Genomic DNA, 11464 nt, shown 5'->3' with positions numbered 1-11464 from the left:
TACATTTAGTACTCAAAGTAGCAAGTCAACATCCAAAAATGTATTTCTGGAATGGCTACTTTTTATTAAATTTGCAAGCCTAAGGTAAAAAGCACAGGCAATAAATTTTACTCGTCAATAAAAAGCAGTTCTACCAATCCACTGGTAATTAATATACTCAGCAGAGTTCAGACGCATTTGACTGAAAGCAAAATATTTAGAGAAAATAGACATTTATACAAAGTTATAAAATACTTGTAATAAGAATAAGTACATTTTAAGGACAATACAACCTAATTTTAATTTATACAGCCAGTTAAAGTCTTAAAAAATTTAAATGGAAATTTAAAATTGCAAAAAATATATAAACATTCTACAAAAGATGGCCATTCTTTTCCTGAGTGTACTAAAGCTATGAAACATAAGGTGACAGAAAGGTGGAGGCGTGGGAACACTCTTCAAGGGCACTTCCTTTCTACACACTGCTTCCCTCCTTCTTCATATTCTTGTTTGGAAATCCACATCTGTTGAAAGGTGCCCTGTAAAATGGAAAGAAAAATTATTTATATTATTGTGCCTTTTTATTAGAAAACACTTTCTTTTAATATCTTGATTTTCACAACTCCTAATTTTTGAAGAACTCTTTAAACCTTCTCCCCCCAAATAGTATTCCCATTACTCTCCTTATTTCTACCCTCCTCCAGAGCACCCACAGTACCACAGAGGGTTAGAAGGGATATTAAATCCCTCTATACCTGTTAGATAGAAGGCTGTGGAAGAAAGATGGCGGGTTTAGCTATGATGGCTTGATGCCAATCTAAGGCAACAATAGAGACTGCTGGAAGGCTTGAACTTAGAACAGAACTGATGTTCTGCAACATGATGTTCTTCTAACATTTAGAACACACAAGTGCTCAATCACAGGGCCCCGGAGTTTGCGCCCCTGCGCCTGACTATGTGGATCCATGTTCCTTAGGAGGGTCCAGGTTTCTGCTGACCCCCTCCATCCAGCCCCTTCAGTCTTCCAAGCAGCAGAACCAAGCCTCTCCAGCCCCAGCCAGGTCTGTGGGACCCTGCACAGGGTGCCAATCAGATAGTCCTGGCTGCACCAGCCCTGGCCCCAGTCTGGCCTCAGGGCCCCTACACCTCAAATTTCTCACCAGACCCTGCTGTGACCCGATTTCACAGAGCTGCATTCATGCAAAGACCCCTTGAAGGGACCCTCTTCCTCCTCCATATCTGGGCACCAAGAAGATGCCTCTGTGAATGAGAATAACGGGCCCCAGGATGTTACTGGATCTATAGGGGATTCTGTCCCTGCAAAGTCCAGCAGACAGGGCTAGGACTAGGGTATCTGGCCAGCGGTGTGGGAAGTGGGTCTTGGTAGTGGTTACTCTTCTGCAGTGTGATCGCACCTCCATTTACCAACCTGGGGAGATGCCATTTGCTGTGCTCACTATGGCCACCATGCAGTGCCCTGCTCTGATGTCCCTGCTATGTGATTTAGGGCATGTGGGACATTTCTGTGGGTTCTCAGGTCCAGGAGTGGAATTGCTGCTTGCAGTGAATGTTCAGCTTTAGTGATACTGCCTGTAAATCTTTCCAAAGAACGTAAGCCAGCTTCATTGCTCATTTAACTTGAATTGCATTAAATCCATAAATGTTTTGGGAGGCAATTGACATCTCTATACACTACTGAGCTTGACATTCTAAGAGCAAAGTATTCACGAAGCGTTATTTTAATCATCGAGGTCTTAGGTGCATATTTGTGTAGGTTTATTTCTAATAATTTATTATTGCCTGACATTTTAAGTGGTATTTTAAAATCTGTCCTGTTTATGGGATTCAGCTGACATATTATTTTGTTATCAGTTGATTCTATTATTTTGAGCCAGGGACCTGGCTCAAATTCTTAAAATTCTAATAACTTCTCTGGACATTGGTTTGGGCTTGATAATTTGAAAGTTATCTAATAAAGTGCATGGTTATCATGTAAAAAAAACAAAGGTTCATGAGAACTAGCATAAATTTTTACAAGTACCCAAACAATAGTAATAAGCACTGTACCAAATAAACATAGAAAGTGAAAAGAGAAAAGTGAGTAAGGGAGGAATGAGCCTGGGATACATTAATAATGAAACATGTAAGCAGGAGAAACCCATCCCCATGAGTAACTATTCAAATGGATTCATATATGGCATGTAGTTTTCTCTACAATCTGGTAGAAGATTGGAAATAGGAATATATACAGTTCCAAGCATAACTGCTTAAAAATGTATAGTGTCAGTACTTGGTGCCTTGACTTTGGTTGCTCTGAGGAGAATGTAACATTCTCCAAATAAGGGTGCAGATAAGAAGAAGGACTTTCTCTCCTGATTCAAGGCAGGCACCAGTCTGAGCCACATGGAAAACCCAGCACCATGACTTCACCATTTGCCCCAAGAACCAATTCCTCACTTCCTCTACCTCACCAACAGGCCAGCGAGCAACCAGAACCTGAGAAGGAATGATTTCTTTTTAAATATTCTGCACGTAAGTCCTGACCAGTGCCAAGGGCAGTATTATTGGAAGAGGCGTGAATAAGTTAACAGGTTTCCATCTGTTTGAGAGCAGAGACTTGAAATTAGGCTGACAAATAGCCACTAATAAGGCAACAAAACATGTTATATTAGAACATGTAGAACTGGTACTATTAGGTCCTCCACTCATCTGATAGTTATAAAATGCAAAGGTAAATGGCGTAGAATTATTTTTAGTCTTTTTACTAAATTTAGTATTTTCAGTGGTATGTTTAGGTTAAACCATTCCATAAGGATCGTTCATTATTTTTCCAAGTAGTTTCTCTACTCACCAGAGAAGCTAGAATGGAGCCACCAATCCACGAACTGAACCTCCGTTCCACTGTCGTATTATTTGCGATCAATTTCAGCCGCATACTCTAAAATCGAGAGGGAACAAAGTATTAGTGTGACCAATTACAACAGCTAACTCGCTTTAGGAAATTCAGCTTTGAGGACCACTGAATGACTGGTTGAAACACTGATTATACATGATTATTTTTGCAAAAGCTAGGTTTATAGTAGGCACAGGTAAAAGTATTGCATAGAAAAATTTTCTTAAAATGCTTTAATATGGCTTTGAATGTGTCACATATAATAAGAAAATTACATAAACCTTAGAAAACTGCATAGTAAAGAGGATGGCATTTACCTTTTATATCCTAAAACCGCTAACATAATTAATGCTTACTATAAATCAGGCATGGTGCAAAGGGCTTCATAAATTACTTCATTTCTTCCAACAGTTATTATCCCAACCTGCAGCCCCCTTCAGTGGCCCCTCCTCAATCTTCTCTGTACCACTTTTTGAGGCTTCATGCTGTCCTATCCCTTCCTGTCACAGTTCACCCCTCCACACCCCGCACCATCTCCCATCTCCCACTTAGAAAGCAAAGTGCAGACATCAGATCTCAGGTAAGGTTTTCACTCATATTGCTTTCCTTCCTAATTAGTGTTTCTGGTTTGAACTCACAGTCTCTCAATAAACATCTCTTTTTACCTTGGTGTGATCCTTCTCACTTCCTGAATCAAGACATTTTTACCCCTGACCTAGAAATTTGCTCCTGGGGACAGTTCTCAAATTGTGGATACTTGTATCATTGTAAATAAGAACATACACTGCCAGTCTTTTTTTCACAGTGAAATAAACATGTAGCAGGGGTGGACTATGTAGTATGGTTGGGAGATGGGTGCTAGGAACAGGAGGGATGAACGTGGGTTTTTGTAGGAGAGGAACTGATTGATATCTATTACAATGGCATTTTTTCCCTGTTATTTCATTAATTTTTAATTGCCTCCTAATGAATAAGGATAATATCTAACTGGTCTTGATAGCCCATGTCTATATTTACTATTGTGGGACTTCCTAAGAAATCTAATGATTAGCACTATAATTAAGGTATATTCCAGATCAGACTATCTCCAAGAATGGTGTAAATACAAGGCAAGAGTCAATCTTATGTCTGTATCAATATTTAGATAACGCAATTACAAAAATATGGCATATGGAAAATATTACTTTATATGAGAAGCAAAAATACTATCAAATATACAAATACTGTTAGGGTTTATATAGCCCCTAGTAAGTTTTTTAAAACAACATCAATTTTGAATACCTTACCAGAAACTACATGATAGAACTTTTTAAAATTAAAGGTTATGACTACTACTCTGTAATCAGTGTACCATATATATAAACTACCTTCTCCCCAAATCAGGTTCTTTATCCTTTTAAAAGTTACCCAAGGTACATAGTGATCTTTTTAAAAAAAATACAGGAGCTCTTTGATCCTCTGCCAAATTTGATCCTTTAAATTCACTACTAATAAGTGACATATGTGGTACATAACTGTGAGCTATACTGTGTCCCCCAAAAGAGATATAATGAAGTTCTAATACTTGGTACCTTTGAATGTGATCTAATCTAAATATAGGGTCCTTGCAGATGCAGTTAGGATAAATTAAGATGAAGTCATACTGGAGGAGAGTGCGCCCTTAATCCAATAAGAAAAGACAGACCCACGAAGGGGGAATCCTGTATGACATCAGAGACAGAGACAGAACGTGCTGCAATCCGGGAACACCAAGGATTGGTGGAAAACCCTTAGATGCTAGGAAGAGAGAAGGAAGGATTCTCTTCTCTTGTTTTCAGAGAAAGCGTGGCTCTGCTAATACTTTTAGCTTCCAGATCATTACTGTTGCTTTAAGCCGCCCACTTTGTGGGACTTGTCACGGCAGACCTAGGAACTAATGCACCATCCATCTAACCAGTCACAACACCCTCCCCACTTCCTCATGGATGATAAGCCAACTACTCTGAGATACTGAACTATGTCATCTTCCCTCCTTATTGTGCGCATGGTTTTCCCTCCACCTAGATGTCCTTTTGTAAATTACCAAGCACTTAACTCCTACTCAGACAGTCTCTTGCCGACACTTTCTTCTGGTACTTCTAGGGAGTTAAATGCTTGCTCCTCAGTGTTCCCCGAGCGCCTGGTTCATGACATACTGAACCACTTAGCACATTTACCATGTCTATTCATTCTTGCAGACTGAGTACTTGGTGGGCAGGGACCATATTTGATATCCCCAGAGCCTAGCAGTCTATAGGTACTGAAGTATGGAAAAATGAATAAAAGGAGATTCAAGTGGTACAACAGTAACTAATAGATGTCATCCAGGAAAATTAGATTAATAGGGATATTAACTTTATTGAAGCAATATTGCTCCAGGCACACACAAAACATCATCGATTTACTGAAAAACAAACCTTCTCTGTAAAATTACACCAGTGGCGAGGGTACCTGTGACTGAAGAACACCACTAAAGAACAAACAGAACTTACCGGGGGAGTCTTCTGAGAGAGTTCTCTATTCAGCCTGTCAGTAAAGCTCTGTATTAGCGTGTTTCCTCCTGCCACTATCACACTGCCATAGAGACCCTAGGATTCAAACAAAAGAAATCAGTCCCAAAGGCTGCCAACAGGTTTAATGCACAACTACAAATAAAACCATGTCTGCCACTACAATCTCCCTCTCTTTTTACGCTGTTATTCCTACACAGACCCAGTAGCTGAATCCAGTGGTTTCCAGTACTGGCTGCACATTCCTCTCATTTAGTCAGATTTTAAAACACCAGTGACTGGGGCCGTTACATAAAATCTCTGGGGATGGGGTTTTGAGTTCGTTGTTTACAACTGTCTAGGTGATTGTAACATGCGTTAAAGTTTAAGGACCACTAACGTAAAGCAATTATTCTAAAATCCATCATAATTTTTTGGTAGATGGCTGCCAATATTTAATTGGAGGTATATTTTATAATGCTTTCATCTTAAAATGCTCATCTGGAAGTTCTGGTATTTAAAATTAGACAATGTGATTTTTTAATGATTGTGATGGACAATACACACTCTGACAACAGTCCCAAAAAGTCACTGCTATCTTTCTTTTGCACAGGTGTGCATCAGACCACGTCAACTTTTACAACATCCACATGCTGAGGCCTCTCAAAATAAAAATAAATTCCTAATTAGAAGGATATATTAACCTCTAATCTGCAAGAATATATCAGAAAGTTAAATGTTAGCATGCTTTTTTAGTGACTAAGTTCATATTACAAAAATTTGTTCGAAATGCCTAAATCATCTCACTTTTGAAAGAAAATGGAATACAAAAGTCTCCTCTGCAATCAACATTAGTTAAAATAAATCTTACAGTAAATGTACTTCAATTGCCTTTCCCCAAAAGTGGCCTTGACTTTGCACGAAAAAATCCCACAATTATAACTCTATTTTCCTAGAAAAAAGCATGTGCCTGCTAGGTGTGTAGTTGAAATAAAGAACATTTTCAGAGCCACCCAAAAGAGTTTGTAACAACATGGTTTATAAGTCCCACCTTAGCTATTAGAATTATGCTCTAAGCAAAGGAATGAACTCAAAGAAAACAGAAGCAAAAGTAATTATACAGTTATGAGTGATGGTCTTTTAGTTAATAAAGCTATGGCAATAATCATAACCTGAATGTCTTTCCATTCGAACAAGTATAAACCTACTTTTGCTCCCGCCACATTGACTACAAGTTGAATCTCAAATTTAAATATGGATACTCAATGTAATAATCAGTATAGTATATAATATAGTTAGCATTTAAACTTGGAAAAGCACAAAAAGTATGCAGGCAAGGAGTTCATTTAAACTATACCCTTTGTAAAAGTTACATAATTTAAGCCACGCTTTCTTGAAAAAGAAAACTATAGTATAATAAGAAAAATCACCAATAATATATTTTGGTTTGTAACATTTTATGAAATTGCTAGAATAGCATTGTCCAAAAGAACTGTCTGATGATGGAGATGCTGTATATCTGCACTGTCATACAGTGGCTAGTACAACTAAAGAACTGATTTTGAGCCCTGGATCATGTGGCTCAGTGGACTGAGTACCTGCCTACAAACCAAAGGGTTGCCAGTTCAGTTCCCAGTCAGGGAACATCCCTGGGTTGCAGGCCAGGTTCCCAGCTGGGGGTGTGTGAGAGGCAACCACACATCAATGTTTCTCTCCCTCTCTTTCTCCTGCCCTTCTCCTCTCTTTAAAAATAAATAAAATCTTAAAAATTAAATAAGAACGGACTTTGCAATTTTTATTTTTAATTTAAATTGCCACATAAGGCTAGCAGATACTTCATTGGACGCCACAGCCCTATAGTTTTACATTTTTCCTTTTCTAGTTGCTTCATATTTTTACATATTCTGTTATAAAATGGACTTCAAAGTCCATGGCCACAGATGCCAACTTAAATAATGTTTGGGAGTATTTTGGTGCCATAAATGATACCTCCATGCCATAAACAGGAGCCTGGCACTTACTGGTCTGATGTCAATGTCACACATTCCAACACTTGTAGTGACAACGTGACTGACTCCCAGCATTGTATTTCCTGATAATCCCTACAACAAAATAGAATGAGCAGTGACATACAGAACTTCACACAATAAAGCACATTTAAAAATTTTAGTAGGATGTAGGTTTCATAATTACACAACATCTCTAGATATACAGGAAAAGCCAGGCCAATTATGAAATGAGTTTCGTACCTTTACATTGGAAGGGTCAAATAATCCCTCTGGAATCTTTAACCGTTCTGCTCCAAAGTCACAGTTGTAGCCATTGGGGAATTCGTAATGAACAGTTGGCATCTGTGCAGCTACTCTGAAAACATATTACTTTATTAAACAAAAGACAAAAACAATCCTCTTCAAAAATGATACACTACTAAGGAAGCAACTTACATGAAAGCAGAGTGAGAATAACTGTTTTCTTTTAAAATGTTATTCCATATTTCTTAACGTAACTTTTTACCTATCGGCCAGTTAAGCATATTCCATGATTCTTTTTTTACCTAAACAAATCAACTTCTTTCCTCATTTTGGAAGTGTAGATTCCTAAAAGATTAGTATGAAGGGTTTTATGAGCTATTAAATTATGTCTTGTAAACAAGATAAGAAAACATACTGTTCATCATAAGTTGAATCTGATACTTGAAGTACTGATGCTTGAAAATCCTGGATAACACACTGTGGATAAAAACAAGAAAGTTTAAGAAACAAGGTTATTGAGATACGTCCTTGCAATCTATACTTTCATAACATTATCTATAAAATACTTTTCTTAAGTACGCACCCTGGGTGGGTAAGTACTTTCAAGGGTATAAATCTATCCAGCAAGGACTCTTGAGTATCAAAGAAACCCAGTTATAAGCGTCTGAATTAGAAGCTAAAATGCAGAACAGTTAAATCACAGCAGTTATGGGACAGCGATGAGATAAAAGCAACGGGGAACCCTTATACCACAGTCCTGCCTAACAAAACCAGTTTCAAAACATTGTTTTCACCCTAAAAACACGCTCAGACTTAGAAACAAGATTTCATCAGCTAAACATATTTTTAAAACATGCATATACATGGCATTTGATGTAATTTTTAATGACTACATGTAGTGTAAAACAACATAACATTTGCTATGAAATACATATGAACTCTGGCCTGCTAAGGATAAACATTATCTAATACCTAGTCAAAAGTACTAATCATTTTCACAATTTTTCCTTGTACCAAACACTTATAAAAAACCTTTACCTTTAGGTATAAAAAAAATGTCAGATAAGATATATCCCTGCTACAGTGAATTATGACTTTCACATCCTTTTATTGTGAGAAATTAATGTATATCTATACTATGAGAGGTTATTTTACTAACCTCTCCCCATCAGTAAGTCCTATGTTCAGAAATAAATTTTTAAAAAAGAAAATCTCTCGTTGGCTCCTTGCTATAAACAATAATACAAATTTCTTTATATGCCTAACTGATGTTAGAAAAGAGAACATAACTGAGCCATACCAGGAGATTGCTATAGAGGAAAACCATTTTCTTAAAAAAAAAAACAAAAACAAAAAAAACATAATAACATAATGCTTGTTTTTATCCCCAAACCAAAGTTCTTTCCAACTCTCACCACAATAATCCAAATGAATATATATTAGTTTGTAGATGTATTTTTTTGGCAAGTATGAATAGCAACACCATCCAAAAAAAAGCTATTAATTCTGTTTATAAAAGATCATTTAAAGTGTAAAGACTAAAATAGTGCTTATATTGTATTCAAGGACTTAGGACCTACAACTGTTTCACAAAGAGGATAAAGGTGCCCTGGCCAGGTGACCAGTCGGCTGGAGCATCGTCCCATACACCAAAAGGTTGCAAGTTTGATCACTAGCCAGGACACCTACCCAAGGTAACCAATCAATGTTTCTCTCTCACATCTCTCACATCTCTCTCTCTCTCTCTCTCTCTCTCTCTCTCTCTCTCTCTCTCCACGCCTCCACGCCCACTGCCTTTCTCTAAAATCAACAAACATATACTTGGATTTTAAAAAAAGGATAATGGTTACTTACATTACACATGTAATTGTGCCAAGATCTTGTAACCTGTGGCAATTTCTCTTTTTTTTTCCAGTTTGCTGGAGATCCCTCACGCACAGGTTCCTGAGTACCAAGAGCATGGGCGAGGTTAAGAGAGCTCACAACACGTCATAAAGAGGTGAAGATAAATCCAAAAAGAAAATTCAGGGAAAAAAATACAATAAAATAAAAAATCTTTTTATTAAAAATATAACAAAAAATACAGTAGTCATCACTTACTTTCGATGCAATCATATATGGAGGGATCAGTTCAATATTCATTTCCTGGAAGAGTTCTCTGCATTGCATAGTAATAAAGTCTCCAGCAAGAGGAGATTTCACAATACCTATGAAACAGAGTAAACAAGGCTAAGACAGCATTAAGTCCAAACTCCCTGGGACAAATGTCCTCTGTGGATTTATATATGAATAATTCTTTTCAAGGAGAATTAACAAACTATTCCTCAAAGCATACATGAAACTATGCATCAGTGTTATATCTACATTATATACAAAAATTTTTTTAAAATCTCTTTAAAAGACATTTTTTGGAACTTGGTATGTTTTGACAGCTAACAGTGTCCCAAGTGCACGCTGGTTCACTTACCTTGCTGAAGGACGTAGCCATCATGAACTGGAATTGCAGTGGTATGAGTGGCTCCACTGTCCAAAATAAGCCCAGTAGAACGCCCATTAGCAAATCTAGTTTAAAGCATTAAGGAAAAGTAAGGACTAAGCCTCCTAAAAATAATGTTCATTATAAAGAGAAGGTTTTATTAAGACATTGATAAACATAGGCATTATGGCTTGAAATGTGTGAAAGTAAATCTAGGGGTTAAAATTGCTATCAAATAATGACTCTGGCTTAATAACAAACGACGACACACAGGACTGACTTCCAGAGTGGTGGTGTGAGGAACTTGGGGAACCTTTCTCCCACAGAGAGACAGCTGTTCAGTTGCTCAAAATTAACACAATCACGCACACTCAAAGTCTCTGGAGACACATCAAAGGGCTTATACCAAAGTGAGAAGCATTTATTTCACAAAATCCAGACTGTGGACTTCAAGCTAGGAACTGAAAGCACAATCACAAAGAACTGAAGAAGTATTTCAGCAGTGTGGCAGCTGAGTGGCAGTTCCCCTTCACTACCTGACTATTGTCAGATCCCATTTTCCAGAGCCTTGCCTGGAACATCTTAAACCCCTGTTTAGCAATAGGGCCATTTTCTTGGTAATCAAATATTTACTGAGCATCTATTACGTGCCTAGTGATGAGGCTCATTGTCAATAAAAGACGGAAGGAAAGAGGACAGTCTGGTACTAGCATTCCCTAAGCCCAGGAGACACACAAAGGTGAACCAACTGTCCCTGCCCTGAAGTGTATCCTTTAGTGAAGTAGAGCTCAGTAGGTAAAGCTATAAAAAGAACAGCTCAGGATGCCCTAGGGGATATTTAGGAGAGACCACCTAACCAATCCCTGAGAAATCCAAGGGTAAGCTGGGGAGGGGGACATGGGGAAGAGCAGGAATAGGAGAAAAGGACAAGAGGCAAGAGAGCAGGTGAGGTCTGGAAAACGCCATAATTCACTACAGGAAGCATGAAGGAAAGAATGAGGACTTCCGGCCACGATTGAGGCCTAGACTGACACGCTCCATCTCCCTACTCAACTAAGAAGGAATACAACTACCGCAAAACCAAAAATAACAAGAAGTTCAGAAGATAAAGCTACATGGAAGTCCAACGTATGAAGTTATAAACAAGTGGTGCTCGTCCGGACGGGTAGGAGGAGCGAAGCTGGGGAGGAGAGGTCAAGCTGTGCTGCCAGCAGCAGCTGCTGCAACAGGTGGTGGGGCTGCGATAAGCACAGGCACCCGTATTTAAGGGGAGGTGAGAAGTGCCAGGGAAGCACCCCCGGCTACAGTCCAGACCCGTCAACTCGCGATTCCAATGCCAGGGAAGGCAGACCCCCAT

The 11464-nt window shown here is 38.4% G+C and overlaps 1 protein-coding gene across 2 annotated transcripts in view; it reads right to left on the bottom strand.

The window, feature by feature from the left end:
- Positions 1–41: 41 nt before the first annotated feature.
- The window catches only part of LOC150020928 (actin-like protein 6A), a 34294-nt gene continuing 22871 nt past the window's right edge, over positions 42–11464 (bottom strand). For both annotated transcript variants that reach the window (XM_090274191.1, XM_090274184.1), the window contains exons 6-14: positions 10099–10193; positions 9732–9838; positions 9486–9575; positions 8047–8108; positions 7629–7743; positions 7401–7481; positions 5383–5478; positions 2831–2917; positions 42–518 (exon numbers count right to left, since the gene is read on the bottom strand). In XM_090274191.1, coding sequence (XP_090130317.1) covers positions 438–518; positions 2831–2917; positions 5383–5478; positions 7401–7481; positions 7629–7743; positions 8047–8108; positions 9486–9575; positions 9732–9838; positions 10099–10193 — 814 coding nt within the window. In that variant the 3' untranslated portion in view covers positions 42–437. The remainder of the gene's footprint in view (positions 519–2830; positions 2918–5382; positions 5479–7400; positions 7482–7628; positions 7744–8046; positions 8109–9485; positions 9576–9731; positions 9839–10098; positions 10194–11464) is intronic.

This window comes from Furipterus horrens, unplaced genomic scaffold (genome assembly GCF_987537825.1).
Source record: "Furipterus horrens unplaced genomic scaffold, mFurHor1.1.pri manual_scaffold_1, whole genome shotgun sequence".
Lineage (NCBI taxonomy): Eukaryota > Metazoa > Chordata > Mammalia > Chiroptera > Furipteridae > Furipterus > Furipterus horrens.
Note: the sequence above shows the minus strand (reverse complement) of the source record. Positions and strands in the feature narration are given on the sequence as shown.